This window comes from Scylla paramamosain, chromosome 4 (genome assembly GCF_035594125.1).
Source record: "Scylla paramamosain isolate STU-SP2022 chromosome 4, ASM3559412v1, whole genome shotgun sequence".
NCBI lineage: Eukaryota > Metazoa > Arthropoda > Malacostraca > Decapoda > Portunidae > Scylla > Scylla paramamosain.
This window is the reverse complement of record NC_087154.1, coordinates 3,870,001-3,891,952: the sequence shown is the minus strand read 5'-3', so window position 1 is coordinate 3,891,952 and position 21,952 is coordinate 3,870,001. Positions and strand designations below refer to the sequence as shown.

General features: G+C 42.8%; 5 protein-coding genes and 1 long non-coding RNA gene across 6 annotated transcripts in view; 5 read left to right on the top strand and 1 right to left on the bottom strand.

The window, feature by feature from the left end:
* Positions 1–864: 864 nt before the first annotated feature.
* Positions 865–1,793, top strand: LOC135098704 (cuticle protein AM1159-like). The gene is made up of 3 exons (XM_064001098.1): positions 865–1,009; positions 1,132–1,340; positions 1,468–1,793. The coding sequence occupies exons 1-3, from the start codon at positions 1,001–1,003 to the stop codon at positions 1,661–1,663; spliced, it is 414 nt and encodes a 137-aa protein (XP_063857168.1). The 5' UTR covers positions 865–1,000; the 3' UTR covers positions 1,664–1,793.
* A 5,251-nt stretch (positions 1,794–7,044) lies between these two features.
* On the top strand, positions 7,045–8,192 carry LOC135098659 (cuticle protein AM1159-like). The gene is made up of 3 exons (XM_064001037.1): positions 7,045–7,198; positions 7,409–7,635; positions 7,765–8,192. Exons 1-3 carry the CDS (start codon positions 7,190–7,192, stop codon positions 7,958–7,960), a joined length of 432 nt encoding a protein of 143 aa, XP_063857107.1. The 5' UTR covers positions 7,045–7,189; the 3' UTR covers positions 7,961–8,192.
* A 1,935-nt stretch (positions 8,193–10,127) lies between these two features.
* LOC135098695 (cuticle protein AM1159-like) lies at positions 10,128–11,253 on the top strand. Its single transcript, XM_064001090.1, has 3 exons — positions 10,128–10,274; positions 10,498–10,706; positions 10,836–11,253. The coding sequence occupies exons 1-3, from the start codon at positions 10,266–10,268 to the stop codon at positions 11,029–11,031; spliced, it is 414 nt and encodes a 137-aa protein (XP_063857160.1). The 5' UTR covers positions 10,128–10,265; the 3' UTR covers positions 11,032–11,253.
* LOC135098718 (uncharacterized) overlaps positions 10,618–21,952 on the bottom strand; it is a 29,272-nt gene continuing 17,937 nt past the window's right edge. Inside the window, exons 2-3 of the long non-coding RNA XR_010267300.1 lie at positions 18,411–18,484; positions 10,618–10,756 (exon numbers count right to left, since the gene is read on the bottom strand). This is a non-coding gene — a long non-coding RNA (uncharacterized LOC135098718). The remainder of the gene's footprint in view (positions 10,757–18,410; positions 18,485–21,952) is intronic.
* On the top strand, positions 13,330–14,479 carry LOC135098661 (cuticle protein AM1159-like). The gene is made up of 3 exons (XM_064001049.1): positions 13,330–13,483; positions 13,694–13,920; positions 14,048–14,479. The coding sequence occupies exons 1-3, from the start codon at positions 13,475–13,477 to the stop codon at positions 14,241–14,243; spliced, it is 432 nt and encodes a 143-aa protein (XP_063857119.1). The 5' UTR covers positions 13,330–13,474; the 3' UTR covers positions 14,244–14,479.
* LOC135098657 (cuticle protein AM1159-like) lies at positions 18,507–19,634 on the top strand. The gene is made up of 3 exons (XM_064001022.1): positions 18,507–18,655; positions 18,869–19,095; positions 19,198–19,634. Exons 1-3 carry the CDS (start codon positions 18,647–18,649, stop codon positions 19,391–19,393), a joined length of 432 nt encoding a protein of 143 aa, XP_063857092.1. The 5' UTR covers positions 18,507–18,646; the 3' UTR covers positions 19,394–19,634.

The following is a 21,952-nucleotide window of genomic DNA, read 5'->3' as shown; positions in this document are numbered from 1 at the left end:
TGCAGATAAACATATTCAACATAGAATTTTATTTCTCATAAAAGCGTTCTTTTTAAAATGTTGTGCTGGTTATCACCAACGTTCATAACATATTTTTGTAAATGTCACCTAGAGTCCCGTTCACTTTTGCTGCACATTACTGATCCCTTCCGATTCCAGTGGCCACCTGTGTATAACGGTTCTACTCCCTACACGCTGCTGAGGACTGATGAATGCATGGCTATCAAAACGGAAATGGAGTGATTCTATGTGTCAGGATTTTGAAGGAGTTGAAAACATTAATTATACTAATAATGAAAGATTTAGGAAAGACTATGATGAATTTCTATCATATTGTCCTCATGACTGACAGTTCAAGCATCAGTAAGGTGATGTACAAGCGATGGTGTCCGGGAAATATATCATACTCGTATCTTATACTATTTTCATAATGGCACTGAATTCAGACGGGCAGCGACGTGATGCAAGTGATGAGTGGGTCATGGTACTGCTTAATGTGTAACAGGCAGTGAAAGACACGTTGTTTAACTGGTCGCGCTTGAGGCAGATAACAGTGGCTAGGGAAGTAGTAATATGATGTTTACTGCATAAAGGGAAAAATCGTCACCAATAGATCTTTCATTGCTGAGGGGAAGAAACAACGGTATTTTTTTAGTATGTTTTAAACTTCACACACACACACACACACACACAAACACACACACACACACACACACACACACACACACACACACACACACACACACACACTCGCGTATTTTGAGCGACACCGGCACTCCGGACAGCCGGCGCCACCTGGTGATCAGGTAGGAGGAGCAGAGGAAGGAAAAAAATAAAAGATTTGGTCCCAATACTTCGTCGCACGAGGTCAAGGGGAAACTGGATCGGCGGTAGCCTTACGACAGAACTCCTTGCTGCCCCCGCTGCCGGCTCACTTGTATATAAGAGCGGCCGGCGATGAAATGGACAGTACTCGACTACAGCACTCCAAAACCTCAACATGAAGTTTGTACGTCCAAACTCGTCTCTTATGTAATACTGATGCATGGAGTAACCAAGCGGCTCATACTGATTTCATTTCATGATCAATATAAGGTAAAAGTGTATTACATAACAGTTTCTATTTATTAGGTGATCATCGCCGCCCTCGCCGCCGTGGCCTTCGCCGACTATGGCTCCGTGGGATCCAGCGAGGAGGCAGAAATCCTGCAGCACGACTTCGTTCTTGAAGAAGACGGCAGGTACAATCTGGACGTGAAGACCAGCAACGGCATCTTGGTGTCCCAGCACGGCAGCCCAGACGGCCCCGAGGGTGCCGTGGTCAAGAGTGGAGTGTTCTCGTGAGTATCACTCGGCTGGCAGCAACGAGTATTGTCTGTTTGTTGACAGTTTGGCGTAGTGTTATTGGAACAGTATTAATAGTAGTAGTACCAGCACCAAGTCTGATGCACACTTTGTCACCAACAGCTACACCGCCCCTGACGGCACTCCCGTTGAGGTCAAGTTCGTCGCCAACGAGCACGGCTACCAGCCAGAGTCTGACCTGTTGCCCGTGGCCCCCGAGTTCCCACACCCCATCCCCCAGTTTGTGCTGGACCAGATCGCTAAGGCCGCCGAGGAGGACCGCAACCGTTCTCCCGAGGACAGATACACTTATGCTTAATTAAACACCTGATACACAGAGTGAAAGTTGTGAATGTCTGGTAGAACAAAACATGGTGCGTGTGTGGTGTTTTTTTTTATCGATTTATTTATATGTATGATAATTTATATAAATAAAAATTTTGCATGAATACATTCCTTTATGGCGGAAAAAAATGCATTTTCCTTTCTAACTGACGCCAAAAATGTTGACAGGAATGGGTTCTTTTCATTTTAATCATTATATATATATATATATATATATATATATATATATATATATATATATATATATATATATATATATATATATATATATATATATATATATATATATATATATATATATTTTTTTTTTTTTCTATCCACGAAAACATCGAATATAGTTAGTTCAAATTAGGAAGGCACATTTCCTCCGGGAAGCCAGTCCCTCTTTGCCTGTTCAGCTCCGTCCTTTCCCCCCTGATTGGCAGTTGGTGGCGAAAGAAATTATCTGAGTCGTAACAAACATTCGTGATCAAAATTATTCTATGCATTACTGATAAACACACGTAATTCTGTTGTATTACGGTACCTTTCTTACAAATCAGTAAAATTTACTAAGAAATAAAGTAGTCTGTAAGAAGTCGCAAAGTAAAACGGAACCATTCAAAACGGGCAAACTATTTAAAATAAATACTCACTTATTTTCTACTTTTTTTTTTCTACAGAGCTCATTCACATGTATATAAAAAAAATGCATGAATGAATTTAATGTTGTAGTGAAGAATTCTAAGTCATCGTCTTTGTGAGTTGCATATGTTGTCTGTTTTGAATAGCCCGCTCCCTCTCACCGACTTGCCGCACACTGTACTTTATTTCTTAATAGCTATATCTTATTGGTCGGTCAACGAAATACCATGATGCAATGAAGTTTGAAGTAATTTAATTATCTATCCATCTATCAAAGCACCACGCACTAACACACACGTCATTCATACTCTTAGCTCCGCCGGCCCCTGGTGGAAAGTGACAGTCTCGTGGCCCACCGAACTACACCTACTTAATAATGGGACACAGTAAGTAATCTCAATCAAGCATAGTCTGGTATGTCTCACTGATATATTTACACACGTCATTAACAACAAATCACGTGAAAAAAGGAACAGAGTCAAACTCGTATATCTACGAGTATTTTCGTAACTTTCATTTGACTATAATGAATTTTTTTCTTCATAAGGCAGTACGTTTTTAATGTTGGTGTGGCACGAATGCGTTTTACATAAAGATTGTCCAATGAAGGGGTTTAGTTGTCTATTACTTTTTTTTTTTTTTTTTTGCACATCCAAGAAGCAACTCAACGGTAATTCTCAAAACTTTCTGAAACCAGAGCTAGTGTTCGTGTGCTCGCGCCCAAGACTAGTATCCGTGCAAACACTATGAATGCCCTAGAAGTGCAATGGATGAGAGGTCACATTTACGTTGCCAGACATACAGTAGGGAACACGTAATTTGTCAGCATGTGGCGGCAGCAGTGATGTGGCCACGGCTGGAACAGTTACAGTTTTACGTCATGAGCTGCTCCTACTTGTACTTGAGTCTGGCGCGCCTGCCACCTGCTGACCTTATCACGACGTGCAGTAATTAGAAAAGGAGACATAAGAATGACACATAAACGTACTGTACAGTCGACGAAGACAACGCCTACCTGATCCACTAAAACTAATAAATTAAATAGTAAATATGGTATATAAGATAAATTACAATAAGTAGATAATTATTTAGTAAACAAGCAAATTAATAACTGAATGAATAAAAAAATAACCAGAAAAATAAATATGTAAATAAGTAAATAAATGAATTAATAAGTAAATAAATACATAAATACATAATTAATCTAACAAGTAAATAAAAAAATACTCAGATTTTAGTCACTGCATTCATCTAAACAAACAAGAAAATTACTCCGAGATACGCATTTTTAACAACAACAAATATCAATATAATGGTACAGCACAAACACTGCAAATAGACAAAACAAATTGGTCAACACTTGACCATGGCCTTGAGAAACTCCCTCTTATACTGCAAGGTCTCAGGTTACAGTGTCGCCATAAGATCCGAGGACTGCTGCCCTGACGCTCACACAAAGGACACCAGACGTCTGCATGAGTAAGTAACTTCACAGCTCACTCGACCCACGCCCTTAACACTTGTGCCTGTATCTGCTTTAAAACTAAAAGATATTATTTTCTGACCAGTACTAGCCTTGCACCTGCAGTGCTTATGCTTTCAAATGCTCCAGACTCAGATTTGCTTTATACATGACTATCGTCTACCTCACACAACACAAACAATTTTTTTTTTTCTTTCGTATGTGACTCGCACCTCCACCACGCCGGCAGTACCACACTAGCTAAACATTTTTTCATAGAACTCACACCCTCCTAGCTCCTACAAAGTCTAGAAACACAGCAAACATTTAGTATATTGTTCAGTAGTGTTCACAATGCTTGATGCTGAAAGTTTATAAGGCCATCACGGAATGACCTCTCCTGAAGAAGAAAAAAAAAAAAAGATCCAGATGTCCAAACGTGCCTGAGATTTAGATCAAGCATATAGTCTCATCCATAAATGATAAGCTAACCTACCTGCTTACCTGCCTGCCTGCCTTTCTTCAGTTAACAGTCAGGATACCTCCCTCCACTGACCTATACAGTCCTATACAGACATATATATTTGCCTTTCACACCTAAACCTCACCTCACGTAATCCGTTTCCCTTAACCTACATCCTCTCAGAGTCCTCGCCACCCGCTTGTTTCCGTTCCACCGCTCATGACCTGTTACCTTCAGCGACATTCCTCCCCCGACCCTGTAATCTCATGAAAGCGGCTGCCCTGGTTAGCCCGCCTGACTAACGTGTTGACCCGCCCCGTCCCGCCCTGCCCCGCCCCGCACCCACTACGTACAAACACCGCTAACCCCGCCTCTTCGTGTACAAGTATACGGTTCCCGCCTCGACCAAACTACAACTATCTCCACCCCCCACCTAGCCTCCACTACAGGTACATACACTCCAGGTACAGTCTCCAGGACAATTACCTCCACCGCCACCTTCGTCCCCACCACAAGTACGTCTGCACCAGCTTACCAACTGCAGGTATTTTCAAAGTCGAATGCACAACCGGTGCACACCCATAGTTATTTATTCACTTTTATCAACTTATTTATTTACGTTTTTTCTTTTACTCTCTCTCTTTTTATATTACATTTCGGAATTCATCCCTTACTAAATTCTCCTGCAGGACTTCCACCCGAGGATTAACCTGCACAGACTCATGACCCTCACTCATATGCCACTTAACACTAACCCCTGTCTTGCAGAATTCTCAAGTACTAAGTCGAAGTTTCCATTTACTTTCCCTCTGTCTACTGTGAATGGTGAGATAAGGCGTGTGTTATGGAGTAAAGGGTGTAGCAGGAAAGAAGGTACAGTAAATAAAGAATTGTGAGTTAGAGTGAGTTACCTTTATCATAAGTGTTGTGCTTATTTGTCCTCCTCACTAACAGTCGCGTCACTACTACCCAGACAAGGTGTGTGTGTGTGTGTGTGTGTGTGTGTGTGTGTGTGTGTGTGTGTGAGAGCAGATGTTGTGTATATTTAATAGTTTTGATGCATTGGTCCATATTTCACACTTTTAATTTACTGTTGTGTGTTCATTGTTTGTGTGTGTGTGTGTGTGTGTGTTTTAATAATTGTGTTTTGCTTGTTTTGGGAGTGAGTTATGGCTCTAATGTTTTAAAGAATATGTTATGTATTAATTTTATGCTCGTCTGTTACTAGCTCGTATTTTGAATTACTATGTCTTACACTTTTTAATTTGTTGTACAGTTGATTTTCATGATTTATTGACCGCTGTTTTGTGAATTTTAATTTGCACTTTAAGTATTTTGTGTTCTATACATCACATTTGTTTTCGAATTGTTTTGTAACTAAATTATTTGTCTGTTTATTCATCTGTTTAGCTGCGTGGTGTGGTGTGGTGTGGTGAGGTGAGGCGAGTTGAGGTGAGGTGTTGTGTGTGTGTGTGTGTGTGTGTGTGTGTGTGTGTGTGTGTGTGTGTGTGTGTGTGTGTGTGTGTGTGTGTGTGTGTGTGTGTGTGTGTGTGTGTGTGTGTGTGTGTGTGTGTGTGTGTGTGGTGGGAATAAACAATGAACAGATAGGCATAAAGTGAAGGGAATTCTTGACCGGTAAAAAAAAATATATATAGATATACGATGGCAACTGCTTTCTGGATGTCCTTGACTGCTATTAATAAACAGAATACTAAATCAAGGCGTGAGATTAACCTCTTTCCTCTCTTCAGAAAAAAAAAAAAAACATGCCTTGCAATCGGTGAACATCGTCAAGCATTATTACATCGACGGAGAAAAGTTACTGTTTCACGTATATCGCTGCTGATGCATGAGGCTGAAAATGCCACGTCGATTCAGAATGGAAAAACGTTTTGGTGAGGTCTTCTAAAGGTAGTTTCGTCCTTTATTTATTACATCTTTACTTTCTTTCTTTTCTCCACAGTAGCATCTGCAGAGAGTGACTATCGCATGTATTATCAAGTTTCCATCCACGCTCTTCGTCTCACGGATTCCCCGTTGACGCCACAGATCACCTATTGATCACCTATTAATCATTTCATCTTCTTCTGGTACGTCTTCTCTTCGACGATACAGTGGGCCCTTCCAAACATTCTCCCAAACGTCCTACTCTCTCAATGGTCGCGTCTCCCCTGCACCGCCACCAAGCCGTCATCAAGCAGCGCCCGCTCACCAGCACAGGCCAGCCAAGCACATTGCGCAACTCGAGAATAATGGCGGTAATCATCAGGCGGAGTGTGGGTATCATACACTTAAGAATCAATTACATGAATGATCCAGTCACTCACTTAAGACAAGTATAGTGTTTGTCGACGTGTATATTGGTTATAAGATAAAACACCTCCTAACTTAGAGCAAGAAAGTATATTATATATTTTTACATACACACACAGACACACACACACACACACACACACACGCATATATATATATATATATATATATATATATATATATATATATATATATATATATATATATATATATATATATATATATATATATATATATATATATATATATATATATATATATACACACACACACACACACACACACACACACACACACACACACACACACACATAAATATATAATTATATCTACGCGCACCACAATTAGCTGTACTCATCTGTCGGTTTTTTTTATTGAGGTAACCGAGTGTTAACCTTCAGGGGAGGCGTCTCTTTCAACACAGCGCCCAGCCACTACTGGGTCACTACTGCTCAGGATATGCAAAATTAATCTCAAACTTGATCCTCCTTCTTCGAAATGCGTGGGAGGTGTAGGAGGTCACACACTGGACCAGCGGAATTATTACGAAAGAGCCTCTGCCTGTCGCTGCCTCTGGCCCAGATATATAAGCAGGGCCGGTGCTGAGGAGGGCAGCACTCGACGCCCAGCAACTCAACATGAAGCTTGTACGTCCACTCTCGCCATTACTGTTCAGTACAACTCTAAAACGAAAGGGAGCTGCGAAATTCACGAAAAACTAGTTTACCAGTTATAAACATCAAATAATTATTTCTTCGTATCTTGATCAAGCGAAGTAGTAAACGACTTCATACACGCATTACTGTGGGCTTTGCCCAACGTTTTCTTTGAACTAAAAACAGTTTTCCTTCTGTCAGGTGATCATAGCCGCCCTCGTCGCCGTGGCCTTCGCCGCCCCCGACAGGCCCTATAACAGCTATGGCTCCGGATCCAGCGAGGAGGCAGAAATCCTGCAGCACGACTTCGTTCTTGAGGAGGACGGCAGATACAACCTGGACGTGAAGACCAGCAACGGCATCTCTGTTTCCCAACACGGCAGCCCCGACGGCCCCGAGGGCGCCGTGGTTAAGAGTGGAGTGTTCTCGTGAGTATCATTCGGCTGGCGGCAGAGAGTGTTGTCTGTTTCTTGGAAGTCTGGTGAAAACCGTGTTATAACAGGGTATCAGTAGTTATAGTAACAGCATTAAGTCTCATCCGCACTTTGTCCCCACAGGTACACCGCCCCTGACGGCACCCCCGTTGAGCTCAAGTTTGTCGCCAACGAGCACGGTTACCAGCCAGAGTCTGACCTGCTGCCCGTGGCCCCCGAGTTCCCCCACCCCATCCCCCAGTTCGTGCTGGACCAGATCGCTAAGGCCGCCGAGGAGGACCGCAACCGCTCTCCCGAGGACAGATACACCTATGCCTAAACACCTTCCATTACCTGGACGTCATAGACCGAGCAAGAACTACGCCTGAACTGATCACAACAAACACACAAGACCATGAGAAGTGAGTGACACCCATGAGGCACAAGACTTCCGCTAGCCGTGACGAGCGGCGGGAGACTTCTCACTTGAGGCGCAGTGAAGTGTGATGCGCGTTGTTTGTATAGATACATTTTTTTATTTAATTTGTCTGAAATAAAGTTATATTTCCAAATATTTTGTTCTTGATCCTAAAGACATAGTACTAATTTTGTTTTTTTGAGTTTAAAAAACATGAAATGAATGAATTTTTCCGAAGCACCCGCTAATATTCCATTATGGAATGAAACATATTTATAAGTCTGAGTCGCATCCACAAAAGAACCTGGCATATAAAGGAACTGAATCTGAGACCTCTGCTTTCACTTGAGATTCTTGAATCCCAATCAAACACAAGGTTAGAAATGTATGGAGCTGAGAATTGAGGTGGAAGGTTGTCACTGCTGCTGAACAGGTGAGACCGCCTGTCAGGCGTGGCGGGCTTCTTGGGTCACATTGCTGCAGAAGACTGGATCATGCTGGACTTTTATTATCTCCAGTTTCCTTCCCCTTCCCTGTCTGTTTGTTCTTTTCTCTTTACCACTTTATCTACGTCTTCCGTCCAGGCTGTCACTTTTTCCTTTTGATTGCTGCTCCATAAAAAAAAAAAAAGTATGTAGTTGAATTACTCGAAAAAGTAAAGGACAACTTACGTAGTTCATGAGATGGTTTGATGTTCCTCTTACACGTTGGGCTTCAACTGACACTCATTCCAGACAGTGCTTATTACCTAGGCAGTAAACAAATAAATGGGTGTGAAAGCGTCACTTGAGAGATAGTAAATAATTCTTCAGCTATTGTGGTGCGTCTTTCGCTTCCAACTTGCACGGTGTTGTAGGTGAGCGCTTGTCTAACACAACCTTATTAATGTTGTAAGAAGTGGCAAGACTGGACAACTGTTTCTATGAGTAACGAGCTTTAAATAGAGTGATTTTATGAAAGAAATCAAAGACCGAATCACTGCAATATTAATGACCGAACAATCAAGTGTCATGGTGATTTTTGTGGCTCGATAGGTAGAGTCCTACACTTTGCTAGTGCCGTCGTACGTTGCATACCCTGCCGCTCCTCTTCCTCGTAAGCTCAGTACTTTGGATAATTTCCGAAGCGTTCAAAAACATGAGTTGAAACCGTTACACGAAAGAGGGACACAGGGTCGACCTTCTATTCAAATACGTGGTCTCCAGTGTTGCTACTCACACGTTAACAATCTGCAACATTCACGTCCAAAGCTTTAGACAACAGTCTTGTCGGTACCAGCGACAAAACGGCCTCCGTCTTTAGTTAGTGGCATGTGTGAAATTCGAACACTGTCGTTTTGGAATATAACCGGCAGTGACAAACATTAAATTGAAATAAAATTAAATTAAAATTAAAATCAAAATGCTTTAGTCTTACAAAAAGTACCTTAAATTAGACATATAAAATAGAGATTTGAAAATTAAATTGTTGGACAGAAAAGATAAATAAAATTCTATCACTTTAAAATTATGAAAGGAATGCCTTAAATTAGACATATAAAATAGAGAGTTGAAAATTAAATTGTTGGACGGAAAAGATAAATAAAATTCTATCACTTTAAAATTATGAAAGGAATAAAAAATATCAACACATTATCTATGCCAAGGATTATAAAATAATCGATTTAAATAGGAGACACTGAATATAATAAAAAAAAGTTACAATACTCTCTGGAGGAACTCCTTCCTAAACTTTACAAGTCCTTAGGTTCCTAGCAACACCACATAATATACGCCACAAAATTAATGGTGGTAATCAAAAGGAGAGTTGTGATGATCTCACGCTTAAAAGTCGTTTACATGAATGATCCAGTCAGTCACTATTTGGTAACATGATATTAATCAAGAGATAACATGGCAGTTCACATGCATATTTACGCGCACCACGATTAGCGGTACTCATCTGTTGATTTTTTGTTGAGGTAACCGAATCTTAACCTTCAGGTGTCACTGAGGTGGGGCATCTCTTTCAACACAGTAGCCAGGCGCTACTGGGTCACTACTGCTCAGGATATGCAAAATTAATTAAAAACCTGATCGTCTTGCCTCGAAATACGTGGGAGGTGTAGGTCAAGTACTTCATCAGAATAATTATTACGAAAGAGCCTGTGCCTGTCGCTGTCTCTGGTCCAGATATATAAGCAGGGCCGGTGTTGACGAGGGCAGCACTCGACACCCAGCGCCTCAACATGAAGTTTGTACGTTGCCATTGAGGTTTAAATCGAAAGGAAGCAGTGGAATTCACTTTTTGCTGTTTGAATTTAACAATGATTGAGAATCAAGTTTGCTAGTTACAAGCTACTAGTTCTTCTACACTCGTGTCTTAATTACAGACATTAATGAACAGTTTTACGCATGCAACATTATTGTGAACTTTGCCGAACGTTATCTTTGCACTAAGAACAATTTTCTATCCATTAGGTGATCATCGCCGCTCTCGCCGCCGTGGCTTTCGCCGACTATGGCTCTGTGGGATCAAGCGAAGAGGCAGAGATCCTGCAGCACGACTTCGTTCTTGAGGAGGACGGCAGGTACAACCTGGACGTGAAGACCAGCAACGGCATCTCTGTTTCCCAGCACGGCAGCCCCGACGGCCCCGAGGGCGCCGTTGTCAAGAGTGGAGTGTTCTCGTGAGTACCACTCTGCTGGCGTCAGCGAGTGTTGTCTGTTTCTTGGAAGTCTGGTGAAAACCGTGTTATAATAGAGTATTAGTAGTTATAGTAACAGCATTAAGTCTCATCCGCACTTTGTCCCCACAGATACACCGCCCCTGACGGCACCCCCGTTGAGCTCAAGTTTGTCGCCAACGAGCACGGCTACCAGCCAGAGTCTGACCTGCTGCCCGTGGCCCCCGAGTTCCCCCATCCCATCCCCCAGTTCGTGCTTGACCAGATCGCTAAGGCCGCCGAGGAGGACCGCAACCGCTCTCCCGAGGACAGATACACTTATGCCTAAACACCTGGATATCACAGATCGAGCAAGAGCTACGCCTGAACTGATCACAGCAAACACACAAGACCATGAAGAGTGAGTCACACCCATGAGGCGCAAGACCCGCCAGTCGTGACGGTTCTCCTTGATGTTCGGCGCGAGTCTTGTCACTCGGGACCGTGATGCCCGATGCTTGTTAAGATGTGTTTTATTTATTTTTGTCTAGAATAAAATCTTATTTTAAAATGTTTGGTTTGTTCACAATTTATCCCTGAAAATAAATTGGAGAGTTTGATTTTTGAAATTTGAAAAAAAATAATGAATTATATTTCTTATAGGAAAATTGATGCTGGTTTGGAATGGCTCTTGAAATAAGACACATGAATTCAATGAAACCAAAAATTGATCTGAACTTAGATATCTGTAGAGGTGACAATTTAGAGCACATATAATCATTGCCACCGGGCAGATGAGACGCCTCTCTGCTGTGGATACAGGGGATGAAGAGTATTCCTTACGAAGCGAGACTGAAACTGTTAAATTTGCATTCTTTAGAGACGAAGGTTAAGAGGGAACCTGATAGAAGTCTTTAAGTGGTATAAGGGATACAATAAAGGGGACGTAAGCAAAATTCTTAGGGTCAGTAGCCTGGATATAAGAAAAAAAAAATAACGGGTTCAAGCTTGAAAAATTTAGGTTTAAAAAAAGAGATAGGAAGAAACTGGTTCTCAAATAGAGTAGTAGATGAATTGAACGGATTCAGTAATCAAGCTGTTAGTGTTAAGTCATTAGGGAGCTTTAAGAGAAGATTAGAAAGATTTATGGATGGGGATGATAGATGGAAATAGGTAGGTATATTTCATACAGAGACTGCCACATGTAGGTCGGATGGCTTCTTGTAGCTTCCTTGATTTCTTATATTCTTACGTTATCTTACCAGGTAGTGCTTATTACCATAGCGGTAAATGGATAAGCCGATTAGAAGGCGTCACCTGGGAGGCAGTGTACAGGTCTTTGTTTTTGGTGGGTCTTCGCCCCTATCCCACATCAACTTATGGCTGAATCCTTGGCTTTGACAACTGACAAGACTGGACTGTTGTCTGCGTGAATGCCCTCCTTCACTGGTTCATTGGAGTTAATACTAGGAATAATTAATCTAAGACGGAATTACTGCAGTGGTACAGGCTAGACAACCGAGGTCCATAAGAATCTCTTCCATCTATGTTGATCGTTATCACTCGAGAGGTGAGGAGTTGTATTTCTTGAACGTAATCTTGTGTTTGATCCCTGGCTACTTCTCTTTCATATGAGTTTTACACTTTACAAAAATTTTCAAGTGTTTCATAACATGATTCGATATCATTACAAGATGAACAGACACGGTATCGAATGTGCTTCATAAATTCTGACCACAACACCGCCACTCACACGTCCACAGTCTCGTCCACATAAACGCGCAATCCAGTAACATGTTTGAACGATTTTTTTTTTTTAGATTTAAAAGTAATATTTACTGAGTACTATAGGAAAAAACTATACATAATAGAAAAAAAATATTGATGTAGCGCACTGTTAAGGAAATCTCTCCTATCCTAAGAATGTCTTGAATTACGCTGCCGTCAGTCTGTTCCCGCACACCAGCACACACCAGCCAAGCACAATGCCGCCACGCAATTAATGGGGAATTCTTCGAAATGATGGTGCTTATCACCAGCTTAGAACCAAATACATAAATGAACCAGAGGCCCAATCTACACAAAGATACAGAGAGAGAAAGAGAGAGAGAGAGAGAGAGAGAGAGAGAGAGAGAGAGAGAGAGAGAGAGAGAGAGTGTGTGTGTGTGTGTGTGTGTGCGTGTAGTCTCTCTCTCTCTCTCTCTCTCTCTCTCTCTCTCTCTCTCTCTCTCTCTCTCTCTCTCTCTCTCTCTCTCTCTCTCTCTCTCTCTCTCTCTCTCTCTCTCTCTCTCTCTCATATATATATATATATATATATATATATATATATATATATATATATATATATATATATATATATATATATATATATATATATATATATATATATACACACACACATATATACTCACACACACACACACACACACACACACACACACACACACACACACACACACACTCACATAAATATATAATTATATATACGCGCACCACAATTAGCTGTACTCATCTGTCGGTTTTTTTTATTGAGGTAACCGAGTGTTAACCTTCAGGGGAGGCGTCTCTTTCAACACAGCGCCCAGCCACTACTGGGTCACTACTGCTCAGGATATGCAAAATTAATCTCAAACTTGATCCTCCTTCTTCGAGATGCGTGGGAGGTGTAGGAGGTCACACACTGGACCAGCGGAATTATTACGAAAGAGCCTCTGCCTGTCGCTGCCTCTGGCCCAGATATATAAGCAGGGCCGGTGCTGAGGAGGGCAGCACTCGACGCCCAGCAACTCAACATGAAGCTTGTACGTCCACTCTCGCCATTACTGTTCAGTACAACTCTAAAACGAAAGGGAGCTGCGAAATTCACGAAAAACTAGTTTATCAGTTATAAACATCAAATAATTATATCTTCGTATCTTGATCAAGCGAAGTAGTAAACGACTTCATACACGCATTACTGTGGGCTTTGCCCAACGTTTTCTTTGAACTAAAAACAGTTTTCCTTCTGTCAGGTGATCATAGCCGCCCTCGTCGCCGTGGCCTTCGCCGCCCCCGACAGGCCCTATAACAGCTATGGCTCCGGATCCAGCGAGGAGGCAGAAATCCTGCAGCACGACTTCGTTCTTGAGGAGGACGGCAGATACAACCTGGACGTGAAGACCAGCAACGGCATCTCTGTGGCTCAGCACGGTAGCCCTGACGGCCCCGAGGGCGCCGTGGTCAAGAGTGGAGTGTTCTCGTGAGTACTACTCGGCTGGCGGCAGTGAGTGTTGTCTGTTCGTTGACGGTTTGGCAGAAACTGTGTTATAGGAACAGTAGTATTAGTAGTAACAGCATTAAGTCTGATGCACACTTTGTCCCCACAGCTACACCGCCCCTGACGGCACCCCCGTTGAGGTCAAGTTCGTCGCCAACGAGCACGGTTACCAGCCAGAATCTGACCTGCTGCCCGTGGCCCCCGAGTTCCCCCACCCCATCCCCCAGTTTGTGCTGGACCAGATCGCTAAGGCCGCCGAGGAGGACCGCAACCGCTCTCCCGAGGACAGATACACCTATGCCTAAACACCTATCATCACCTGGACGTCACAGACCGAGCAAGAACAACGCCTGAACTGATCACAGCAAACACACAAGACCATGAACGATTAATGATATCCATCAAGCGCCGAGGTGGCGAGTCCTCTTCATGCGAGGCGCGAATTTTTTCACTTAGGGTGTGGTGGAGCGTGATGCCCGTTGTTTGTATAGATATGTTTTTTTTTATTTATATCTAGAATAAAACTCTAATTCAAGGAAAATATTTAATGATTTTCCTTCCCACTGCCATCTCTATGCTAAAGCTTCGGTCTTCTCCCAGACATACACACACACACACACACACAAACACAAAATATATAGATTGATTTTGGGTTTACTTCTTCTTCTTCCCCTCTGCTTGTTTTGAGCATGTTCTGTAACTATATCTACACTGTCCTATGTGGTCTTGATCATCGATGGCAATATGGTTCTGATGGAACTCTTTTATTCTTCCCAATAATTTTATTTATTTGCTTATATCTTAATTTTCCTTCTGAAAATTTTCCTCCATTGAAAATGCGAGTGACCGCTTTAATCCTTCAAACTCCTAACCTATGCCTCTGACAATCTATCCTTAAACTTTTAAGTCAGTTCTCATGAAGAAAATTCTTACGTATATGTCTGCGTATAATTTTCTATTTGATCAACGGTAGGAATCAACAAAGGGCAATCCACTCATAATCTGTTGTTGTTCCCTGGTTCTTGACGCTCATTCTTAGGGTGTTCTAATGATTTTTTTGTTGTGTAACCAAAGCCTTTGATCGTTTTCACGTAACTCTTTATAATTTATTCTTGTCTGTTTCTTTATGACCTTTCTATTACTGCAATGGTAGATGGGCGCTGCTGTCCTACACGTATTAGTAGAGGTGTTCCACAGTTTTTTACTGCCACCCACAGTTTATCTAATATTTTGCAACGATCATCTGAATGATACTTAATGTCCTAAAGTTGAAGAGGAAGAAACGTCCGATTTCTTAACTTTTTCCGATTTATGAATACGGTGAATGCTGTGTTTTCAGTGCCTCAAAAATACCTATCGTTTTACCATTGCTTTCGACATCTTTGAAACAACTAACTCCTCTTATTCTTAAATTACCGTTTTCTGAAAATCACTAATGGAATGCTCACATATGATCTCTTGCTAGAACTTGTGCCTTAAAAATTTGGTGTTTTGTGTACTCTCCGGCGATGACTTTCCCTTCCCAGATGCTGGCTTCATAAAAGAACCTTACTTATCTGTTTGTAGAGTACACCTTTCGTATGTGGGAGCGCGACTCATATATCTCTCCTGAAGAGACTGGTGTCAAAAATGTTCGTCTCAATATGTTACAGTCTCCCGTAATGTTGCATCTGCATATTTACCGCTATCGTTCTTCTGATCTTGTTAACGGCATAAATCATTCTTCCTTCTACGGCCTTATTATACAAACATTCCTGGTCACTCTTCCAATTGTGTTCATCCTATTAGTTCGAGTGTTAACCAGTACCTTCACTCTTTCATGTCTTTCACTGGTAACCTCTTGAACACTGTTTCTTTTTTTTTTTTTTCATCTCCTGTGTCTTGAACTCATGTAACTGAGGAGAATCAAGACTTTTAAGACTAGACTGACTTTCCCTTTTACATTTTTCTCACAACATGCTCTCTGGGATTGTTACGAGATAATTAAGCAGCTTTTTTTTCTATCATTTTATATGCCTTAGCCAAGCTCTTGTACGTGAAAATATATATACAATGGATAAGTTTTTCTTTTATTTCTTTATTCTTTCCTTCCTTTCTTTTGTTTTTGTTTATCAACATCACGATGACCGGGACTGACACGTCTTGTTTTTGTGAGGGTAAGTTTGGTCTTCACCTTGACCCAGACGCGCCTGTTTCGACACCGATGCCAGGCCAGGAGCTGCCAGGTCAATCCCACTCCGGGTGTGCATAATTAATGGGAATCTTGATCCTGTTCCTTCGAAACAGATGATGGAGGAGATCATATATTGGAGCAGCATAAAGACATTATGAAACCGCTCCTTGCTCCTGCAGCTTCTCGCCAAGGACAAGTGTCACTCCCAGCCTGGCTTGAGAATTCGTAGGCCGCGACGGGCGCCGCGGGGGACACTGCAAGGTCAGACCAGCTTTTTGATGTCTTTAATATTTTGTTCTCATATAGATGCAATGGAAATGTTTATCGTACATAAAGTATATTTTTTCTTCGTGCACATAAAATAGAATAATGATCATGCAAAAAATGATGTGGCGTTGAATCCTTTCTATTTTGTTCTGGATAGAAAATGTAAAGTTTTCCAGCGCTTCTTGCTGTTACTGTACTTAGCTGATGTCAATGGCCTCAAGATTCATATGTGCCTTAATTGCCGTTCGTTTCGCCTCGCTGGGTGCGTCCCGTGATAATGGCAACACTCAACGCCACCGCCTCAACCTGAAGTTCATAGGTCCAGACTCGCCACTGCCACTCACAGGAATTATGTTTTCCAATCTTAGAATGCGAAAAGAAACAGTTGATATTCGGGTGTTAATCATTGATGGTCACGCTCTTTGTCAGTAAGGATTTGTGGCAGTAAGAAATTTTTGACTAGGAAATGTTTCATGCCTAAATTCAGAAAACTGTACTAGTAATAAGAAGTTACATTACTTAATCTGAACAATTTTCTGTAGTTCATTCTCGGTGCAATGGCATTCCTACAAGGGATCGGGTGAATTAGCAAAGATCACCAGGGACAGCTTTGTTATTCTTTGGCAAGATAGGAACAACAGAGCCGTCAGGAGTGGCAGCGGGATATCTGTGCCACGGTGGATCCCGCAGCGCTAAGACCGCCGTGGTCAAGATTGAAAATCTTGTGAATCCCACTGGCCTGGAGGCAGCGAGTGTTGTCTGGGTCTTGCTACACTGACAGGGGGTGTGATATGATTTTTCTGGTGCACATCTTGACCTCACAACAACACGGCCCCTAATGCACGTCGACCCTCCTCATTAAGTTGGTCGCGATGAGAACGGCTATAGTCCCTTGTCTTATGCGTTACTGAAACCTGCAGGGAATGGAAGTCCAAAATGCTCGCTTCAAAGACCGCAAGAAAAGAAAATCATCGACAGTGAGCCTTTACAGCAACGAAGTATTTTGTGTCATGTGTTCCACTTCAGGCACGCTGTGAAGACTGAATATGCATTTTGGTGTGTGTGTGTGTGTGTGTGTGTGTGTGTGTGTGTGTGTGTGTGTGTGTGTGTGTGTGTGTGTGTGTGTGTGTGTGTGTGTGTGTGAATGAAATTACTCTGTTGAAATTAATATATGGCTAAAATTTTCCATTAAAAATATCAGAAGAAATGGCAAAGAGTGTGTACGTATATCATCAATGTGGTGCACTGTGTTACCGTCATTTCAGCAAAACTCTCTACTAACAAAGCCAGTGGACTTGTGGTCTCTGACTGAGGATTATGTGCATTTTTATCACGGAGCACCTTGACTTGCTGGACTCGTTGAGCAACTTTCAAAAATATAAATCAAAAGAATGTAACTACAATCCTTTTGGAAATAATAATTCATTCTAGACAGTTGTTGTTACTGCTGCACCTTCTTCTCTTCCGCTTGTATTTCCTTTTATTCATCTTCCTCCCCTTCCGCCTTCTCTTCTCCTCCTATTGATATTAGCTCTATAATTATAAATACTTCCATTACCACTATAATTTCGACTTCTATGACAATACTCATCACCACACCATCACGACAAACAAACACCAGTACAGACGCTCGTGGAACCCCTTGGGGTGGCGCCAGTGACACGTACTACACTCTCACCAGACCGCCAACTTAACAACACACACACACACAAAGACAGGACAGCATTATGGATCCACGCCTCCTTACCTTCTGCGCCTTTCTGTCATGCATGTCAGTGGTAAGAAGATAATGGCAGGATGACTGTCGAGAGAGAGAGAGAGAGAGAGAGAGAGAGAGAGAGAGAGAGAGAGAGAGAGAGAGAGAGAGAGAGAGAGAGAGAGAGAGAGAGAGAGAGAGAGAGAGAGAGAGAGAGAGAGAGAGAGAGAGAGAGAGAGAGAGAGAGAGAGAGAGAGAGAGAGAGAGAGAGAGAGAGAGAGAGAGAGAGAGAGAGAGAGAGAGAGAGAGAGAGAGAGAGAGAGAGAGTGGACTCACCTATCCCGTGCTTGCCGTGCCGGTGCCGTCCTCACCTTCACTAGGCCGCCTCTTTCAACACTCCCAGGCCAATCCTGAACGAGAGGAAGAAAAACGATCAGCGGCTTGATCCCGTTGCTCGAAATAGGAGGTCAGCGGCGACCTTACGAAAGACTTCCTCGCTACTACAGCGCCTCGCTCGGTATATAAGTGCGTCCAGCGCTGATGTGGGCAGCACTCGACGCCAACAACTCAACATGAAGTTTGTACGTCCTCACTCGCTCACTGAAAATCGTACCAACAGTAGATGAACGAGAAAAGAAGTGCAACAATTCATTCTTAATATCTTAACAATATAATTGTAGCAACTGAACCAAAAAATATTCATGTGAATGATCTTTGATATTCATCACATTTTACAAGACAGTGGACAGTAAATATTCACGATGTGCTTTTATCTGAATTTTTCCACCTATTAGGTGATCATCGCCGCTCTCGCCGCCGTGGCCTTCGCCGCCCCCGACAGGCCCTACAACACCTATGCCTCCGGATCCAGCGAGGAGGCAGAGATCCTGCAGCACGACTTCCTTCTCGAGGAAGATGGCAGGTACAACCTGGACGTAAAGACCAGCAACGGCATCTCTGTGGCTCAGCACGGCAGCCCCGACGGCCCCGAGGGCGCCGTGGTCAAGAGTGGAGTATTCTCGTGAGTACCATTCAGCTGGCGGCAGCGAGTGTAGTATGTTTCTTGACAGTTTGGCGGGAAGGGTGTTGTGGGCCTTGTCTGATGCACACTTTGTCCCTACAGGTACACCGCCCCTGACGGCACCCCCGTTGAAGTCAAGTTTGTCGCCAACGAGCACGGCTACCAGCCAGAGTCTGACCTGCTGCCCGTGGCCCCCGAGTTCCCCCACCCCATCCCCCAGTTCGTGCTGGACCAGATCGCTAAGGCCGCCGAGGAGGATCGCAATCGCTCTCCTGAGGGCCGATACACCTATGCCTAAGCACCTTTTATCACCTGGACGTCACAGACCGAGCAAGAGCTACTCTTGATCTGGTCACATCATATACGAAAAACACCTAAACCATAAAGAGCCACGGAAAGACTTCACGTGAAGCACAAAGTTTGGCACTGCTGGCAGTTCACCGTATGGGTCATGCAAAGGTTGTCACTTTTTACCAACCGAATCTGTTTGGTAAATATGTGTCATTTATTTATTCAATAAAATGAAAATTTCATACCAATGGCGTATTTTCTTTTCATCAAAAGCGAGAGAGAGAGAGAAAGAAAGAAAAGAAAAAAGAGGCTTGCGTTTTCACCAAGGAATAAAACAATATGGATATTTAAGTTTAGTGTATACACTATTTCCAGTACCCTTGTTCTTGTAAAGCTGCATTTACTTTCAAGAACTGCATGCAGGCTATGATCTTGGTGCGTCACGGTACGTGGTTTGAGTCTGATGGCCGCAGAGGCAGTCCTGTCATTCAGATTTTCCTTCCCAGTGAAATGACGTTACGTAATGGCAATGGTGTCACCTCTTGAGAATGCACAAACTTTCACCATAGTATACAACAGACGAAACTCTCTCCAGTACAACTTGAGACACAGCGGCATTGTAGCATCGAGGGCAGGTGGGCTTCTCTTGGCCGCCTCCACCGTCGGCCCTGCAAGCTGTGCTCCACATGCACGCGACCCTGTTCATACCACACTATACTGATCAACACAAACGGTACGAGTAGATATAACGACTGCAGTGCATGGGGAGAGAAGGAAGAAGACTGGCGGCTTAATACAAAAGAAGAAAATGGCGATTCCTATTTTTGCAATACATTTATCGGATAGTTATTTATAAATGTCCAACAGTGAGTGATGATCATGGTACTGATGATGATGATGATGATGATGATGATGATGATGATGATGATGATAGCAATGATTATGGTGATAGTAATAAGAACTTTAGGGGAACGAATATCAGATGATGAATGTTTTCTGATATGAAGTTAAAACTTGTGCCCTTTCGTATTGTCAATGCGCATCACGACCCCCTCGCCCTCAGCAGCGGCAACAGACCACGACTCGGGCACGACCACAACACCGGCAGCGGGGCGACAGGTGGTCATGCCATTTTGCCTATTGAAGGAAGGAAGCGCTTCACAAATGCACGCCAAAAAGTAAGGTTACCAAAAGAAAAATCATTGGTAATAATGATATAATGTGATAACAACAAGATAAGAAGAAAGAAAGCCGTCTAGACGTGTTTGTCGCGCCGCCTCCGTTACTCTGCCGCACATGGATTTGTGAGCGTGGCAGTTACTTGGTGCTGGGTGAAGAAGACTTGATAAAGTGTTGCCTGATTAGAAGGCGCGTCGCCATGAAGACACCAACCGCGCGCCCCGGCACACTTTCTGTTTCAACTGACATTTATTGACTCACGACACGATATACTTGCTGTGTATATATATATATATATATATATATATATATATATATATATATATATATATATATATATATATATATATATATATATATATATATATATATGATCAACTTTCGAGCTCGCCAACTTAATGTTGGAAATGAGGACAAAAGCAAAAGAAAAGCAAAAAAAAAAAAAAGAAAAACATGAACTTGCCCTCCATTTTTCATGACAAACATGTGCTCAATATAATGGCGAGAAAGGAGCGGGTCAGGAAAGCAGGCGAGGCGCGTCACACAAATATGTATCTGGACGGTGACGCAATGGGTCAGCGCCGCCTCCACGCAGGCGCAGGGAGGAGCGAGTCTACCGGACTGGCGGGCAGGCAATGGATCGGCGGTGCTTGATGCTCGTATTTCTATAACCTGCTGCAGAGAGAGAGAGAGAGAGAGAGAGAGAGAGAGAGAGAGAGAGAGAGAGAGAGAGAGAGAGAGAGAGAGAGAGAGACTGCTGGGAGGGACGAAACACTAAGGCCTCGTGTCAACCAATTTTACACACCTACTTGAGTCACGCAGATGTTGATGACTCAGTAAGATACTCCTATGCCTGGTCCACCGATCAATTTTAGATATCACATTCCCAAAGTGTCTGGTGAGTGTGGAAGACCTTCAGGCGGGACACCAGGTGGCGAAAAGAATAAAAAGATGAAGGAGAGAGACGATTCATTAGGTGACTGTCAAGGGCGTCGGCGGCCTTGCTTGCGGGAGAGTCGGTAATCTTGAGCAACGGGACGCTCGCTAACCTCTGTGGTAGACGTGCACTGTGGCTATTGTGGCGCGGCGGAGGAGGCGGCCATCACACTCACCAACAAGATTTAGACCTGCTCATTTGCCTACCTTTCTCTCTCTCTCTCTCTCTCTCTCTCTCTCTCTCTCTCTCTCTCTCTCTCTCTCTCTCTCTCTCTCTCTCTCTCTCTAATAAGCACCCGCTAAACGCAATAATTACACATGATAATCTCGCTCGGAACTCTTCTTGACTGCCGCAAAAAACACTGAATGCTGAGGATGGACGAGTAAACAAACCCCAGACTTGGTGACCTTTTAGTGGCGGTGTTTATTGTTGTCTGTATTGCTATCCTGA